Source organism: Salvelinus namaycush, chromosome 2, assembly GCF_016432855.1.
Source record: "Salvelinus namaycush isolate Seneca chromosome 2, SaNama_1.0, whole genome shotgun sequence".
Taxonomy (NCBI): domain Eukaryota; kingdom Metazoa; phylum Chordata; class Actinopteri; order Salmoniformes; family Salmonidae; genus Salvelinus; species Salvelinus namaycush.
This window is the reverse complement of record NC_052308.1, coordinates 8,155,743-8,175,687: the sequence shown is the minus strand read 5'-3', so window position 1 is coordinate 8,175,687 and position 19,945 is coordinate 8,155,743. Positions and strand designations below refer to the sequence as shown.

At 40.0% G+C, this 19,945-nt stretch overlaps 1 protein-coding gene across 1 annotated transcript in view; it reads right to left on the bottom strand.

Moving 5' to 3' along the window:
• igfn1.4 (immunoglobulin like and fibronectin type III domain containing 1, tandem duplicate 4) overlaps positions 1 to 10,030 on the bottom strand; it is a 39,075-nt gene extending 29,045 nt beyond the window's left edge. Inside the window, exons 1-3 of the mRNA XM_038968418.1 lie at positions 9,997 to 10,030; positions 4,520 to 4,613; positions 681 to 803 (exon numbers count right to left, since the gene is read on the bottom strand). Coding sequence (XP_038824346.1) covers positions 681 to 803; positions 4,520 to 4,568 — 172 coding nt within the window. The 5' untranslated portion in view covers positions 4,569 to 4,613; positions 9,997 to 10,030. The remainder of the gene's footprint in view (positions 1 to 680; positions 804 to 4,519; positions 4,614 to 9,996) is intronic.
• Between the last annotated feature and the right edge of the window lie 9,915 nt (positions 10,031 to 19,945).

Genomic DNA, 19,945 nt, shown 5'->3' with positions numbered 1-19,945 from the left:
CCAGTCTAGGATCAAAAGGCTCTTTAACAGCTTCTAACCCCAAACCATAAGACTGCTGAACAATTAATCAAATGGCCACACAGACTATTTACACTGCTGCTACTCCCTGTTTATTATTTATGCATAGTCACTTTACCCTTACCTACATGTAAAAATGACCTCGACTAACCTGTACCCCCACACATTGACTCGATACTGGTACCCTCTGTATATAACCTCATTATTGTTATTTTATTGTGTACATTTTTAAATGTTTTATTTTGTAAATATTTTCTTAACCTCATTTATTGAACTGCATTGTTGGTTAAGGGCTTGTAACTAAGCATTTCACTATAAGGTCTACGTGTTGTATTTGGCGCATGTGACAAATACAATTTAACAATTTGAAAGTGATAACACAACGGCCAATTATTCCCTCATTACACATTATAATTTGAATCTACATTAATGTTAACAAAACAAAAAAAAATTACAAACTAAAATAATGAGAGGTGCGCAACCTTTGCCTAAAAAGCTGCGAACTTCACGGGCACACGCTCTACCATTTATCTTCGTGGGGTTAGAGTAGGGATTGATTCAAAATTATTCCTGCACTGCAGGTGGTGATAGAGAAAGATGGCTGATCTGGAGTTTGAACCACATGGTGGTGGAAATAAGGATGAACAGACTTTCATGCTTACCCTCCTGAATGGTCAACGCGATAGGCTTGCGGGTGAAGTCAGGGTGGCTTTTCCCATCTGGTATTTCCTCCACATACTGCGTGATCATAACTCCAGGGACTTTTGATCTCTTCTTGATCCCAACTGGTAACAGGAAATTATTGATTTATTAGCAATTTAACAGTAATCAACATTTATATTAATTAGTTTATTTATGCAATCTCTATTTAACCAGGTAAGTTAATTGAGAAGTAATTCTCCTTTGACATGACCATTATCATCATGACAATGATATGCTCATTTCACATGATCGATCATTAGTCCCACTGCCTTTACATCCGTTGTGCGGTTTTATTAATGTATAGCCAAATAATATTCAACCGAAACAACCATGCTTTATAAAACAATATGAACATTCTAACATACAGTACCAGTCAAAAGTTTGGACAAACCTACTCAGTCAAGGGTTTTCTTTATTTTTACTACTTTATACATTGTAGAATAATAATGAAGACATCAAAACTATGAAATAACACATCGTGTAGTAACCACATTTTTTAAAACAAATCTAAATATATTTTATATTTGAGATTCTTCAAAGTACCCATCCTTTGCCTTGATGACAGCTTTGCACACTCTTGGCATTCTCTCAACCAGCTTCACGAGGTAGTCACCTGGAATGCATTTCAATTAACAGGTGTGCCTTGTTAAAAGTTCATTTGGGGAATTTCTTTCCTTCTTAATGTGTTTCAGCCAATACGTTTTGTTGTGACAAGGTAAGGGGTGGTATACAGAAGATAGCCCTATTTGGAAAAATACCAAGTCCATATTATGGCAGAACAGCTCAAATAAGCAAAGAGAAACATTAGAGTTAACTGCACCTCAGAGTGCAGCCCATATAACTGCTTCACAGACTTCAAGTAACAGACACATCTCATCATCAGCTGTTCAGAGGAGACTTTGTGAATCAGGCCTTCATGGTTGAATTGCTGCAAAGAAACCACCACTAAAGGACACCAATAATAAGAAGATACTTGCTTGGTCCAAGAAAAACGAGCAATGGATATTTGACCGGTGGAAATCTGTCCTTTGGTCTGATGAGTCCTAATTTGAGATTTTTAGATCCAACCGCTGTGTCTTTGTGAGACGCAGAGTGGGTGAACGGATGATCTCCGCATGTGTGGTTCCCACCATGAAGCACGGAGGAGGAAGTGTGATGGGGTGGGAATGCTTTGCTGGTGACACTGTCTGTGATTTATTTTGAATTCAAGCCACACTTAACCAGCACGGCTACCACAGCATTCTGCAATGATAAGCCATCCCATCTGGTTTGCGCTTAGTGGGATTATCATTTGTTTTTCAACAGAACAATAACCCAACACACCTACAGGCTGTGTAAGGGTTATTTGAACAAGAAGGAGAGTTATTGAGTGCTGCATCAGATGACTTGGCCTCCACAATTACCTAACCTCAATGCTATTGAGATGGTTTGGAATGAGTTGGACTGCAGAGTGAAGGGAAAGCAGCCAACAAGTGCTCAGCATATGTGGGAACTCCTTCAAGACTGCTGGTTGACAGAATGCAAAGCTGGCATCAAGGCAAAGGGTGGCTACTTTGAAAAATCTCAAACACTTTTTTGCTTACTACATGATTCCATTTGTGTTATTTCAAAGTTTTGATGTCTTCAATATTATTTTACAAAGTAGAAAATAGTAAAAAAAAAAAAAAAAAAATTGAATGAGTAGGTGATTCCAAACTTTTGACTGGTACTGTACATATTAAAATATTTAACATTATCAGTAATTGAATCATGTTTAGATGATCTTAGAACACATCCACGTACATAAAACCATACGTCATCAAACCGAACATATAAGAAACCTATTAGAATGTTTAATGTTATAATGTATTGAATCATTTTTGGATAATTTCTTCTCCTCGAGCATCCATGGTTGTACATACATTTGTGACAACTGATATGCGATAAAGCATATCCACGTACGTAAAACCGTACGCCATCGAACAGAACAAACCCATTGCATATTAGGTGAATTCTTCATGCCTCAGAAGTAACAGTGAGGGGAACAAGCCTTTAGAGTTCCCCTTGCCTACCCCCTTCTTTTTCAAAAACGTCTGAGACAGGACCTGCTCATGTAAAGTTGGGAAAGCACATACAGGACACATGTGAGCAGGGTACTGTTAAAAATACCAAATGGACTGGACTGAGGCTCAAGACTTGAGTATTAGAAAAGACATTGATATTGTGACACACTTTGCAATAGACACACAAAAAAAACAGGAAATGCAAAACAAATGTCCAAAGACTGCAATCAACTCCATTACATGTTTCAGTAATCCGTTTGAGATTGAACACAGATGACCTTCCAACATTCACAGATATGCTGATCATAATGGGCATCTTGTGATGTTTGTTGTGTTGATGTTGGTTTGGTATTTTACCCATAACTGTAACAGATTTGAAGATGTATCTCCTATGTATTGGACCATGTTCCATACATGTTTTCTACTACTGAGAATGTATCATAGACCAGGCGGTGTTATGTCCTCTATGTGAGAATGTATCATAGACCAGGCGGTGTTATGGCCTCTACATTATCTCCCTTGAGTGAAGGGTTTCATAGTCTTTCTCCATAATGTCTGTTGTACTGTGTCAGGTAATTGTTGCTTTTTGTTCTTGCATTGATGCATTCTGCAATGCAACTGTCATATCTGCAATCTTTCATTTCATTATCTTTAAAACTGGCTTGTGGTTTTATTGATCTCGGTCCAAATACTCAACCACGACCATGCTTAACACAGTATGTATATTCTAACATATTAGATGTCAGAATATTCCTTGTTAAAAAATGTTGAATCATATTTAAATTTCTTCTCCTCGAGGATCCATGCTTACACATTGTGTAAGTGACAGCGTAGATCAGATCAGATATGCAGTAGAACATATCCCCGTACGTAAAACTGTACATTGTTGTACATAACAAAATGGAATACAGTTAATGACAATGAACAGTAGAGGATGCTTCATGAAGGTCCGTTAAAGAGCACATTAACACAGGCTACATAATAAATGCACGTTTTAGGCATTGGATGCCATCTTTCTTGCTTGATGTTGATATTGATTTGTGCCCGTCACTGTAATCAATTTGGAGATTCCTCTCTACAGTTCAGGCCCCATTCTATACATTCAGGACGGTGTTATGTCTTCTCTGATGTCAGATTTGAGTGAAGGGTTTCTAGTCTTCCGAAAGGGCTTCTGCTCTATATTTCCGGTGTTAGGGTGTCAGATAATCGTGTTGTTCCCTTGCATTGATGTGTTCCCTTGATTTTGTCGTCCCACAGTTGACAACCAATTGTAGTCTTGTGCTATAATATAAATCACTGTTGTCGCTTAGAGGCTTAATGGCCAACAGGAGCTATGTGATGTGATTTAGGCTTTTCGGTCTGATGTTTTTCTTCAATGGATGAAAGTTACTGCGCTGCATGGTGCAGTGATCTGTGTTCAGTAGTCTTGTTGTCATTTCGTTATCTTCAATCTTCCTTTGACGCTGTCATTCTGTTGTGGGTAGTCTACTTCATCCCCTTTGGAATCAGATTAACTTTCTACTGCAGACAGGGAACTGAAATAATTGACTGGTAGTAGTACACAAATGTAGTAAGATGAGGAGGATGATGGTGGTTATATGATGATGTTATTATTAAGCTAATGTCTACAAGTAAAGCAACAGAGACTATATACTCTTGATTGAAGATGTTTGTTGACAGTGTTTTTTGGCGTCCATTAATCTGGTATTCTTGACCTTCACCTGCAGAGATAATGGGGGATAACATTATCTACATACCTTGGCCAGTGGCCGTCTGGTCCGTGACCTTTGATTTCTTTTTCCACATCTTGGAACTTTTGGTTGCTGGGTAGACTCAGCAGAATGTCTTCAGCTTTAATAGATAGAGAAACAGGTTATTCTATTTTTGGATTGAGCATTGAAAGCAATATGGTGTCACAAGACCTAAGGGAGTTAATGAGTACAGTACATATGATCCCTCTCTCTTGATTTCCATGTTATTTCTGTCCCATGATCCTGTGGGAAACCATTAAGAATGGTATTTTGTTTTATTCTCTCTGCATTTCTCTTTTATTTTGCCTCATCAGATTGAGCATTGGTTTACAGGTCGTGACTTGCCATTGACATTGATTTAACATCTAAGGTTTTTTAAGTTGCACCTGTGGTGAGGACATGAAACATGACCATGTGGGACTGTTTGTCAGGCTGCGGTAAATCTTTACTGCTTGCTAAAAGTCTTCCTTTTTCTGCTGATCAACCAAGGCATTGCTTCCCAACCCTGGTCTTCCAATACCCTCAACGGTACACAGTTTCATTGTAGCCCGGGACAACCACACCTCATTCAACTCATTGAGGGCTTGATGATTAGTTGACAAGTTGAATCAGGTGTGATTGTCCAGGGTTACAATAGAAATGTCTACTGTTGGGGGTACTGGAGGACCAGGGTTGGGAAACACTGAACCAAGGTATTATTTTAGTGTAGTGACTCAAAATTGAAGGGTAATGTATAACGCTTGTGTACCCAGTGTAGGACTTTTAAAGACGTACTGCAGGAGAGCCATAGAGAATTTGTTGTGCGAATAGTTTTCCAAATGGACCATCTACAATGTGTAATGCTTGTGTACCCAGTTTAATACCTCTAAAGACATACAGTATAGGATTGTCCATTTTAGAAATGGTCTGATTTCCTCATATTGAGAGTTATTTTCCTGCAGTGAGTATATACAAAATGTCATTGGTTAAATGTGCAGTAGATGTCACTAAGAGCACCCTTCTGGACGCTTTTATTACCCAGATGGTTTGCTACTCTAAGACAGCTGAATGTATTGCTATACCAAAATAGATAGACTGGAGGCTGTATATAATGGCTCTGATGTCTAATGGATATAAAGGGGTTCACATAAAGTGGTTTTACAGTAAAACTTAAATTAATAGCCTTGGCATTTATTTGCTTCAATTGGTAATCACAACCAGCGCTTATTAGAAACATGATTCTATTTGAGCCGTGCATCTATTTCCTTAATGCAGACAGCTTTTGCACAATAAAATGTTGAAAAGACTACCACACTGTTTATTGTGACCAATATTAACAGTATAAAATGTATAATACAAAATATATCTCAGATCAGACTTGCAGATCAGACTTGCTGCCTATCATACACCCTGGGTTTCACACTTCAGCACCATGGAGAGTGTGTGCCGATAAACAATTCATTTAGACCCTGTGTTTATTCATTTAGACCCTGTGTTTATTCATTTAGACCCTGTGTTTATTTGAAACAAGCATTTACTTGCTGAAATGTGTGTCGATCCCCGGCTATTGAACTGGACAGGCAGCTATTTGAGACTGCGTTCAATTGAAGTTACACAGTATTGATGCAAAGCAGGGCTCTCAAACCCTGCTCTAAGAAAGCTACCCTCTTATAGGTTTTCACCCCCCCCCCAAAAAAGAGCTGGTGTTGCATTAATATAGTGTTGTGTTGTATTTAATATAGTGTTGTATTTAATATAGTGTTGTATTTAATATAGTGTTGAATTTAATATAGTGTTGAATTTAATATAGTGTTGTATTTAATAAAGTGTTGTATTTAATATAGTGTTGTATTTAATATAGTGTTGAATTTAATATAGTGTTGTATTTAATATAGGCTATCTCAATAAACAATAATAAAAGCGTGACATTTTTCACATGAGAAAAAAGGGGCACTGGAGAGAAAAGGTTGGGAACGCCTGCTCCTGGTGGTACCAGACCAGGTGGCTTTCTGTAGGAAACTCTATTTAACAGTTTTTCCCTCACATCCTAAGTGTTCCCCGATGGTAGAATCTTATTCCTCCTTTGGCTGGCAGCCTCTAGATTGAGCGGCAATATGTTTGCTCAAAGGAATGTGATGTTGACATGGTTTGAGGTGTCCCTGCACTTGTTGAGGTCTCAACTAAATCTTGGGTTGGAAAAAAGGAAGCGCACAGGCTATGCTGGAACTGTCATAAATAGAAGGCTTTGAAATATTTAAATGTAGCAAGTGTGTTGGTATGTAAACCAGTAGGCTACTGTAGTTAGGATAGGTTATAAACAACCATGGAAAAGGATACAAGTCAAAGTTGAAATATTAGAGGTTTCAGGATTGGTGGATAGATTGAAACAAGAAACAACATGTTCATCATGCAAGCCTAATTGTTACTTTGTTGTACAGTCAACTTGTGGTTTATTTTCATGTTTATTTGAATATTGAAAATGGTTTGGGATTTCAAACTATTAGTGTTACTTTTACTGCATAACAATGTAGGTCATGTTAAACTTGGCCGTATGGTGGGTCTGTCACATGGAGTCAGGAAATCTGAGTTCAAAACTGACTCTATAAAGATACGTTAAGATTTTGATTTAATATCTGAGGAAATTCAACACGGCTTGTTATACATATGTATGATATTCTAGGGTTTCCTAGTCGAGGCCTTTCGAAGAAGAGCATGTTACAGTACATTGTCATATGATACATCACATGCCACTTAAACTATGATCATCCTATCACAAATGTCATGATATGCCATAAATCACATTTGACCTGTGTGATGAGTAAGCCCAACTAAAACCTGCTCAAAATAGAATATTCAGTAATTTCTCTCTGGAAGTTCTTAATTAAAATATAAACAATTGTAGATGTTTAATTCAGTTAAATTCCAAGGCCATCAATAAAAGTAAAGCATTATTATGATGTCAAAATACTACCCATTATGTAGTTTTAGGATTTGGTTTACCCCATATTTCAATCCCGTCATTCTGACACTACTAAAACAACCACACATGGGTCCCAACACCACTTAACAGAGTTGATAAAAATAGTAATCCCATTACCAGGTGGTTGGTGTCTTCTAAATAAAGTGTTAATCTTGGGAACATTGATGGTGCATAGTGTGAATTAGCAGTTTTTCAAAGCTACCCCTCTCTTGGCGCTCAGGCAGTTGAAAATGAGCCACTTGGCCAGTGACTGACAGGACACTTAGTGCCAGCCTCCACGCCACAGCAGGGGTCGTTATTTATGGGACCATGTGGCTCACAGTGCACCTTAATGTTAACGCAGCCACCTGCTTATGTGACCAGGGCTGAAATACTGTTCTTAATGCCCGGAGTGCAGTGTTTAATGACCTAGCCATTATTGAAATAACTTAAGGTGGGTCATGGTCAGGTTCAAAAAGCCTGGAAAGGGCAAAACTTCAGGGGTTCTGGATCAAAAAAGGGCTTAGGTGTTGGAAGTGGCAGGGAGGCGTGGTAATGGGCACGGTCGGCCCGTCAGCGCGGCTGAATTTTAGGGCACATTTTAGAGGGCCGCATCATGAGAGAAAATGTTGCATTTTTAAGCCAATTTACTGCGAATCTAAACATTTCTCCATGTAGTTGAGATACATTTGTGCAGTTTTAAAGCTATTTTCTTCCAATTCTTCATATTTGCCATGGAACTGAGAGAAAATGTTGCACTTTTAAAACGAATTTCCTGCAATTCTAAGTATTTTGCCATGGGCAATTCTGTGTTATTTAGCTCAAACATAACAACAAAACCAATTGTGCTAAATTCATTGTTTATGGAATTTTCAATTCTCCCTGGCTGTATAGCTTTTATTTTACTTATTGCTATTCCCAATATTCCCCAAAAATATTTAGGTCCATTATCTTTTATATATACTTTACATCTGGTTTTAAGTCGTTTAAGTTTACACTGAAAAAAATGTTCCATCCTGAAAATGTATTTTAAAAATATAATAATAAAAATATAAAACAAAAAAATAATTATATATATATATATATATATATTGCACTGTTTGGATTAAAAGCTCCCGCATACTAGATTCAGCTTGCTCCTAGCAGAACTCGGCTAGGAAAATCAAAAAAAGAAAGATAAATCAAGAAATCTGTAATTGTAACATTTTTGCTGAGGAGGTCTTAGTCGTGAAATGTTACATCTAACACGCTGACCACACTGCCCGCGTCGCATGTGCAAGCGTTGCAAAAATAAATGTATACATACTTTATTCAATCATTGCACCCACACTGCTCGTGTGCGTCAACGAGCATTTGCGTAGCCATGCACTAAAATAGAACTTTGGTTCTAGTTGTAACGCTTGACGATCTGCAAGTCCAGCCTCTCCCATCTCTTCCCTGTTTTTTAGGAGCATATACCCACGTGGGTGATTAACTGAGGTCCAGACTCCAGTCCAGTTGGTGGTGGTAATGCACCTTAAAGTTGGTTGCCAACCGCCATATGAAGTCCAACAAAGAAGAAGAAGCCTGAAGGAGGAGAGATTACTGGAAACGAACTCGTTTTACCCTTTTATCGGTGGATTCGTTGTCGGAGTAGAGGACCTTGTGCATTTCAAATAAAATAACAACCCATTTTGTATATCCCAGGACAACAGTAAGCACCAGTGTTGCATTTTTCCAACACCAGTCTATGACGACTTATGTTATAAAGGACGCATAAGCCTTGAGGGCAGCATACTGTAGGCATTCAGCACGATTGGGTCAGGGGGTTCAGGGATGTAAAGTTAATCATGTTTTACCAATTGACAATCAAATGTTTGCCAATAGCAGCAAGTAATACTGCTCACTCAAATAGCTAAATGGATCAATTTATCCTGTATTGGATTGTAATTACCTTGTATGCTCTCGTATTAATATTCGTACGCAATAGAATACCCACTAATTATATAATGAGGTCAACTATGTAAACTAGAGGTATGATCATACTCTTAAAATAAATTGAGTGTGACTCCTCTCCTTGTGACTGCAAAATCTCATGTCATGACAATTAAACCCTGCAGTGCAATTCATTACTATGAATTAATTATTAACTTTAATGTCTTTAATTAACATTCATCAACATTTTTCTCTTTGTGAGCATTTATACAACTTAGGAAGCTATGAAATATATATTTAAAAAAATCTTATACCGTCTGAGATTTTTATATTCAACAGCAATTACACAAAAAAATATATAAATTAACGTAATACTTGCACGTTTTATTCTACAGGGCTCTTTAAGTAATGTAAAATAGAATGCAATATGAATGAGCAGACTTTCAGAGTAGGACAACTTCTTTGATATGCCATAATACATTACAGGTCCTATTGAAGGGCAAAAAATGACTTAAGTCCCTCTTCAGCCACAGCACAGGGAGCTGTTGTGATAAGGACTATGGCCAAGTCGCCACAATTAACACCTCCGTTTAAGCCTTGCTGCTAAGGATGAGATGGACGATGGACTTACCTCTCAGCACACTCAGTTGTGATCCTCTCCAGCCGTGCTTCTTCCCAGTCTGATATTCGAGTGCAGCCTCACAGGTCTACAAGCTAATAAATCCTTTTAGGAATGCCAGTGATTCTGCAACAAGCCTCCTCGTTCTCAGAGTGCCTGCTAAGCAAGGGATTGCCTATTTGTTTTTGGCTGAAATGGCAACCCCTGCGAGGGGAGGGGATATTCACCCCAGCTTAATTATTTATGACAGCTAACTTGTGGTCCTCTGTAGCTCAGTTGGTAGAGCATGGCTCTTGCAACACCAGGATAGTGGGTTTGAATTCCGGGACCACCTGTATGTAAGATGTATGACTGGAAGTCGCTTTGGATAAAAGCATCTGCAAAATGGCATTTATTATTATTATGATGATGATTATTATTATTATAATAAATGTACTGTTTGCAGATGCTTGTTATTTAATGTTCCCTTAAAGTGTAGTTTCTTCAGGAAATGATGCATCAGACTGAAACTAGTGAGTGTATTTTCTCGTCTCTTAGCTGATCTGTCTCGGTTGACGTTATGGATGGTGCCAATGCAAACATGGGAGTATTGATAAAAAGGTTGGTAAGGAAACAGTTGGGGCTACTTTTGTCTGCAAAGAGATCATGCTTATGTTTCTTAAAATGAATCATTTTGTATCATGTCTTGGAGTGAAAGGAATGGTCTCTGTGACAGACCAAACACAGCATTGACTTGATGATGTACTAATAAATCTGGTTTGGATAAAATGGTGTACACTATTGCAATTACTGTAGATGCAAGCCAATCAAGATGCATGCTCCTCTTCTTTGATTTGGCACTACTATGCGAGAAGTGGATCTTAGCAATTGTGCCTATAACAAGTTGTGAGAGTCAGCTCTTTGCCTCTGTGGTGCCCTAATGGAGTACAGTTTGTGAGGTGATTGTCTTCAGGTGCCAGAGAGGTTAATGTAGTAAAACTCAAGGTTGCCAGTGAGTTGGAATTTAATTTGGGATTTAACAACCACATTACAACCTATTGTGCTATTTATTGACACGTGAGTGTGGATGGTCTCCAGTAAAGAGGAAAGTTCAATGGACGTGCTAATCATAATTCTAATCTTATAAAACGGGCACACTGTCAGGAGAGGACCTGGCTTAACATGTTGTTAGCAGAGGAGTCATGTATTTTCTGGGCTTGTTTTATGAGGTAGTAATCTAGCCAAAGGTTACCCTAAAGCCTGTGTATGTTGCATCATGTTCACCTTAAGATCTGGGATGATAACAAGTCTACACTGCTGCAAAAGGTCATAGGCTAGACTGAAGAAGTCAGGTGAAATAGAGGAGCCATCATTGGAAAATATAGACCGACTGAATTAGAGCCTCTACAGACTCAAGAAAACGACCTTAAAAACCTTTTAAAGGAAAGGCCCCTTTTTTTCAATTTTCGCCTAAAATGACATACCTAAATCTAACTGCCTGTAGCTCTGGCCCTGAAGCAAGGATATGCACATTCTTGGTACCATTTGAAAGGAAACACTTTGAAGTGTGTGGAAATATGAAAGGAATGTAGGAGAATATAACACATTAGATCTGGTAAAAGATAATACAAAGAAAAAACCAACTGTTTTTAAAAACATTTTTGTGTACCATCATCTTTGAAATGCAAGAGAAAGGCCATAACGTATTATTCCAATTTAGATGTTGGCCACTAGGTGGCAGCAGTGTATGTGCAAAGTTTTAGACTGATCCAATGAACCATTGCATTTCTATTAAAAATGTTGTATCAAGACTGCCCAAATGTGCCTAATTTGTTTATTAATAACTTTTCATTTTCTAAACTGTGCATTCTCCTCAAACAATAGGATGGTATTATTTCACTGTAATAGCTACTGTAAATTGGACAGTGCAATAAGATGAACAAGAATTTAAGCTTTCTGCCAATATCAGATATGTCTATGTCCTGTGAAATGTTCTTGTTACTTTCAACCTCATGCTAATCACATTAGCCTACGTTAGCTCAAGGGACCCACCAATCCTGGAGAAATTAAAGGATGAATTTACTTTTTGTACAACCTCATCTGTATATCGTATGCAAAAGGCATGTTATAGAACTGTTCAGACATTTTTATTCGATTTGACTTTTTTTAAATTTTATTTTCAAACCTTTTTCATCATATCCAATTGGTAATTACAGTCTTGTCCCATTGTGCAACTCACGTACCGACTCAGGAGAGGCAAAGGTCGAGAGGCGCCCAGCCGCCCAGCCGCAGTGCTTCTTGACACGACGCACGCTTAACCCGGAAGCCAGCCGCACCAATGTGTCGAAAGAAACACCATACACCGGGCGACTTTGTCAGGGTGCATGCGCCCGGTCCACTAGAGGAGTCGCTAGAGCGTGATGGGAATAGGACATCCCGGTTGGCCAATCCCTCCCCTAACCTGGACGACGGTGGGCCAATTGTGCATTGCCTCATAGGTCTCCTGGTCGCGGCCGGCTGCCCAACCATGATCTGTAGTAAAGCAGCTATCACTGCGATGCAGTGCCTTAGACCACTGTGCCACTTGGGAAGCCTGATTTGACTTGTTTTCGTGAAACGTACCTCAACCACCGATTTTTACTTCCTGATCCTCGTTCTGCAGTATGGATGCCAAAATCAAACATTTACAAAAGCTCCCAAAAACACCCTTTTCGAAATGGATACGCCCTCAGTATAGTGATGTAGGTCTTTTGATGTTGTACACATGAAATTGTGTCATTCAGAACTTTATCCACAACATGATATACAATTGTTTTAGTGCAGGTTGGGGGTATACTGACAAAGCCGGCCTGCACAGCTGTATAGGCGAAACTGCTTTATTTCTTAATACATATCTTTGTAGATGACACAACATGGATTGCAAGCAACATTCAACATCTGAAATGTGCTGGACACAATCACAATCATGCAATCAATAACTGGTTGGAACTTACAGTAGAATGAAGGAACTGGTTGGAACTTACAGTAGAATGAAGGAACTGGTTGGAACTTACAGTAGAATGAAGGAACTGGTTGGAACTTACAGTAGAATGAAGGAACTGGTTGGAACTTACAGTAGAATGAAGGAACTGGTTGGAACTTAGAATGCAGGAACTGGTTGGAACTTACAGTAGAATGAAGGAACTGGTTGGAACTTAAAATGCAGGAACTGGTTGGAACTTACAGTAAAATGAAGGAACTGGTTGGAACTTAGAATGCAGGAACTAGTTGGAACTTACAGTAGAATGAAGGAACTGGTTGGAACTTAGAATGCAGGAACTGGTTGGAACTTAGAATGCAGGAACTGGTTGGAACTTACAGTAGAATGAAGGAACTGGTTGGAACTTAGAATGCAGGAACTGGTTGGAACTTAGAATGCAGGAACTGGTTGTTACATCGAATTCAGGCACTGGTTGTAACTTAGAAAGCAGGAACTAGTTGGAGAAGAAGTATTCGGAGTGGACTTCTAGTCCAATTCAGGAGGCGTGCACACCATCCACCATACTCGTTAATGTTCAGTCCCTGGACAATAAAGTAAACAAGCTCAGGGTGACGATCTCCTTCCAGACATCAGGGACTCTTACATACTCTGTTTCACAGAATCATAGCTCTCTCCAGATATACTGTCCCCATCCATACAGCCGGGTTCTCAGTACATTGCACAGGCAGGATTTAAAAATATATATTTAACTAGTCAAGGCAGTTAAGAACAAATTCTTATTTTCAATGATGGCCTAGGAACAGTGGGTTAACTGCCTTGTTCAGGGGCAGAACAACAGATTTTTACCTTGTCTGCTCAGGGATTTGATCTTGCAACCTTTCGGTTACTAGTCCAACACTCTAAACACTAGGCTACCTGCTGCCCCAAATAAAGATCTCTCCGGAAGAAGAAAGGTGGAGGTGTATGTTTCAAGATTAACTACTCATGGTGTGATTGTGATAACGTACAGGAACTCAAGTCCTTTTGCTCACCCGACCTAGAATGTCTCACAATCAAATGCCGACCGTATTACCTCTAAAGAGAGCTCTCTTCGGTTATAGTTACATCCGTGTATATCCCCCCTCAAGCCGATACTACGGCGGCCCTCAAGGAACTACACTGGACTTTGTGCAAACTGGAAACCACAAATCCTGAGGTCGTATTTATTGTAGCTGGGGACTTTAACAAATCAAATTTGAGGAAAATGCTACCGAAGTTCTATCAACGCATTACCTGCAGTACCTGCTGCTCTCGCTTTAAAAACTCTCGACCACTGTTACTCTCCCTTCCGGGATGACTACAAGGTCCTCCCCTCCGTTCAGCAAATCATATCACGACTCCATTCTGCTTCCTATAGGCATAAACTCAAACAGGAAGTATCCATGCTAAGTTCTCTTCAATGCTAGTCTGACCAATCAGAATCCATGCTTCAAGATTGTTTTGATCACGCGGACTAGGATACGTTCCGGGTTGCCTTTAAAAATAACATTGACGTATTCACTGACAAGGTGACTGAATTCATCAGGAACTATAGAGGGGATGTTTTTCCCACTGAGACTATTAAAACCTACCCAAACCAAAAACCGTAGAAAAATGGCAGCATTTGCACAAAATTGAAAGCGTGAACCACCGCATTTAACCAAGGCAAGGTGACTGGGAATATGGTTGAATACAAACAGTGCAGTTATGCCCTATGTAAGGCAATCAAACAGGCAAAATGTCAGTACAGAGACAGTGGAGTCGCTGCTCAGACACAATGTAAAGTTGAAGTCGGAAGTTTACATACACTTAGGTTGGAGTCATCAAAACTCATTTTTCAACCACTACACATATTTCCTGTTAACAAACTATAGTTTTAGCAAGTCGTTTAGGACATCTACTTTGTGCATGACACAAGTAATTTTTCCAACAATTGTTTACAGACAGATTATTTCACTTATAATTCACTGTATCACAATTCCAGTGGGTCAAAAGTTTACATACACTAAGTTGAGAGTGCCTTTAAAAAACAAGTCTGGTTCATCCTTGGGAGCAATTTCCAAATGCCTGAAGGTACCACGTTCATCTGTACAAACAATAGTACGCAAGTATAAACACCATGGGACCAGGCAGACGTCATACCGCTTAGGAAGGAGACATGTTCTGTCTCCTAGAGATGAATGTGCGTTGGTGCAAAAAGTGCAAATCAATCCCAGAACAACCGCAAAGGACCTTGTGAAGATGCTGGAGGAAACAGGTACAAATGTATCTATATCCACAGTAAAATATATCTATATCCTATATTGACATAACCTGAAAGGCCGCTCAGCAAGGAAGAAGCCACTGCTCAAAAACCGCCATAAAAAAGCCAGACTACGGTTTGCAACTGCACATGGGGCCAAACATTGTACTTTTTGTAGAAATGTCCTCTGGTCTGATGAAACAAAAATAGAACTGTTTGGCCATCGTTATGTTTGGAGGAAAACGAGGGAGACTTGCAAGCTGAAGAACACCATCCCAACCGTGAAGCACGTGGGTGGCAGCATCATGTTGTGGGGGTGATTTGCTGCAGGAGGGGCTGGTGCACTTCACCAAATAGATGGCATCATGAAGGTGGAAAATTATGTGGATATATTGAAGCAACATCTCAAGACATCAGTCAGGACCTTAAAGCTTGGTCACAAATGGGTCTTCCAAATGGACAATGACCCAAAGCATACTTCCAAAATTGTGGCAAAATAGCTTAAGGACAACAAAGTCAAGGTATTGGAGTGGCAATCACAAAGACCTTACCTCAATCCTATAGAAAATTTGTGGGCAGAACTGAAAAAGCATTTGCGAGCAAGGAGGCCTACAAACCGGACTCAGTTACACCAGCTGTCACGAGGAATGGGCCAAAATTCACCCAACTTATTGTGGGAAGCTTGTGGAAGGCTACCCGAAACGTTTGACCCAAGTTAAACATTTTAAAGGCAATGCTACCAAATACTAATTGAGTGTATGTAAACTTCTGACCCACTGGGAATGTGATGAAAGAAATAACAGCTGAAAAAAAGTATTCTCTCTACTATTATTCTGACATTTCACATTCTTAAAATAGAGTGGTGATCCTAACTGACCCAAGACAAGACATTTGTACTAGGATTAAATGTCAGGAATTGTGAGAAACTGAGTTTAAATGTATTTGTCTAAGGTGTATGTAAACTTCCGACTTCAACTGTATGTGGCAGGTACTCCAGACAATCACGGATTACAAACCAGCCACACCCTGGACAAGCTTAACACTTTCGCCTCCTTTGAGGATTACCACCGACGTGGCCTGCTCTCAAGGACTGTGGGCTCTCGTTCTCGATGGACGACATGAGTAAGACATTTAAGCGTGTTAACCTTCGCAAGGCTGCCCATCCCAGACTACATCCCCAGCCGCGTCCTCAGAGCATACGCAGACTAGGTATCTGGTGTGTTTCGGACATATTAAATCTTTCCCTATCCCAGTCTGCTGTCCCCACTTGATACAAGATGTCCACCGTTGTTCCTGTACCCAAGAAGGTAACTGAACTAAACGACTATCACCCCGTAGCAATCCCTTCTGTTATCATGAAGTGCTTTGAGAGGCTAGTTAAGGATCATATCCCCTCCACCGTACCTGACACCCTAGACCCACTTCAATTTGCATACCGCCCCAATAGATCCACAGACGCTGCAATCGCCATCGCACTGTACAATGGTATCTGGACAAGAGGAATACCTATGTAAGAATGCTGTTCATTGACTACAGCTCATGCTTCAACACTGTTAACTTCTTATGGGCAGGTGGGACGGTAGCATCCCACTTGGCCAACATCCGGTGAAATTGCAGAGCGCGAAATTCAAACGACAGAAATATAATTATTTAACTTTCATAAAATCACAAGTGTAATACATCAAGATAAAGCTTAACTTCTTGTTAATCCAGCAGCTGTGTCAGATTTCAAAAAGGCTATACAGCGAAAGCACACCATGCGATAATCTGAGGACAGCGCTCAGACAAAAGCATGAAAAACATTTTTCAACCAGGCAGGTGCGCCACGAAAGTCAGAAATAGCGATATAATAAATGCCTTACCTTTGATGATATTCTTCTGTTGGCACTCCAAAAGGTCCCAGATACATCACAAATGGTCCTTTTGTTCAATAATGTCACTCTTTATATCCATAAAAACTCAGTTTAGCTGGCGCGCTTCCATCAATAATCCACCCAGTTTCCCTCCATCAAAATGCATTCAAAATGAATCCCAAACGTTACTAAAAAACTTTACCAAACAAATCAAACAACGTTTATAATCAAACCTTAAGTACCCTAATATGTAAATAAACAATACAATTTAAGAAAGAGAATCGTTATTGTGTTAACCGGAGAAAAATACCAAAGAAAACGCTCTCTTCCACGTGCTTGGAAACACTACAGCCAAAATGGGAGCCACCTAGAAAACTAAAATTTCTGGCTAATTTTTTACAAAAACCAGCATGAAACTCTTTCTAAAGACTGTTGACATCTAGTGGAAGCCCTGGAACTGCAATCTGGGAGGATTTCGCCTTATAATAAAAGTGACAGCCATTGAAAACAGTGGTAGGCTGAACCTTTTTGGGGGGGGGAGATGGTTTGTCCTCGGGGTTTCGCCTGCCATATCAGTTCTGTTATACTCACAGACATACTTTTAACAGTTTTAGAAACTTTAGAGTGTTTTCTATCCAAATCTCCCAATTATATGTGAGTAACAGGCAGTTTACTTTGGGCACGCTTTTCATCCGGATGTGAAAATACTGCCCCCTACTCAAGAGAGGTTAAGTAATACCCTCCAAGCTCATTATCAAGCTCAGAGCCCTGGGTCTGAACCCCTCCCTGTGTAACTGGGTCCTGGACTTCCTGACGGGCCTCCCCCAGGCGGTGAAGGTAGGAAACAATACCACTTCGCTGATCATCAACACAGGGGCCCACAAGGGTGTGTGCTCAGCCCCCTCCTGTACTCCCTGTTCACCCATGACTGCGTTGCAATGCACGCCTCCAACTCAATCATCAAGTTTGCAGATGACACAACAGTATTAAGCCTAATTACCAACAATGACTAGACGGCCTACAGGGAGGAGGTGAGGACCCTGGTGGAGTGGTGCCAGGAAAATAACCTCTCCCTCAACGTCAACAAAACAAAAGAGCTGATCCTGGACTTCTGGAAACAGCACAGGGAGCACACCCCTATCTACATCGATGGGACCACAATGGAGAAAGGGAAAAGCTTTTAGTTCCTCTGCGTACACATCACTGACAATCTGAAATGGTCCAACCACACAGACAGTATGGTAAAGAAGGTGCAATAGCGCCTCTTCAACCTCAGGAGGCTGAATAAATTCTATTCGACCCCTAAGACCCTCACAAACTGTTACAGATGCATTGAGAGCATCCTGTCAGGCTGTATCACCGCCTGGTATGACAACTGCACCGCACGTAACCGCAGGGCTCTCCAGAGGGTGGTGCGGTCTGCCCAACGAATTACTGGCAGAAACACTGCCTGGCCTCCAGGACACCTACAGCCCCCGATATCACAGGAAGGCCAAAAAGATAATCAAGGACATCAACCACCTGTCACGCCCTGACCTTAGAGATCCATTTTATGTCTCTATTTTGTTTTGGTCAGGGCGTGTGTTGGGGTGGGAATTCTATGTTTTGTGTTTCTATGATTTTCTATTTCTATGTTTTGGCCAGTTATGGTTCTCAATCAGGGACAGCTGTCTATCGTTTTCTCTGATTTGGAACCATACTTAGGTAGCCTTTTTTCCCACCTGTCTTTGTGGGAAGTTGACTTTGTTTAGGGCACTTTGCCTTTTGAGCTTCACGGTTTGTTTTTTGTAGTGTTTATTGTTTTGTTCGGCGTCTTTTCCAAATAAAGAGAAAATGTACGCTCACCACGCTGCACCTTGGTCCTCTTCTTTTCACGGCCGTGACACCACCCAAGCCACGGCCTGTTCACCCCGCTATCATCCAGAAGTAGAGCTCAGAACAGGTGCATCAAAGCTGGGACCGAGAGACTGAAAACCAGCTTCTATCTCAAGGCCATCAGACTTTTAAATAGCCATTCTATCTCAAGGCCATCATACTTTTAAATAGCCATCACTAGCCCGGCCTCCACCAAGTACCCTGCTCTGAACTTAGTCACTGTCACTAGCCAGCTACAACCCGGTTACTCAACCCTGCACCTTAGAGGCTGCTGCACTATGTACATATACATGGAATCACTGGTCACTTTAATAATGGAACACTGTTCACTTTAATGTTTACATGCTGTTATACTAATTTAATATGTATGTATTGTATTCTAGTCAATGCCACTCTGACATTGCTTGTCCTAATATTTATATTTTTTCTTAATTACATTATTTTACTTTTAGATTTGTGTGTATTGTTATGAATTGTTAGATACTACCGCACTTTTGGAGCTAGGAACACAAGCATGCTTAACATCTGCTAAATATGTGTATGCGTGATTTGATGTGATTTGAACTTAGAACACAGGAACTGGTTGGAACTTAAAACCACTAGGAGTCATTCTTGTATCTTTATTGTATTCTTAGCAATGACACAGTTATGCTGGGTCCAAGCACGATTGACAGTGTGTTGTACATATTTCAGGCGACAAAATAATAGTTGGTGTTTGACACAGTAAAGTTGACCGGACACAGGCTGAGCTGAGAAGGTTGACATTACAGAAGGCATTTACTTCAGGGGCCACACAGGGTCAAGGGTTAATACGTTTCCTTCACAAAACAATTCTGCATCAACTCACACCCCACATTTCCTGTCCATTGCTTTTTCCATCCAGTTGTTTACATATTTTTACTAAACAAATAAAGGAAAGGGAGGAAGCCTATAACCAGTTGTTGCTACTTACTTAAATGCAGGCAAAATTCTTTTAAGTTATTAGGTTCAAAATCAGATTGACAGTACACTGAA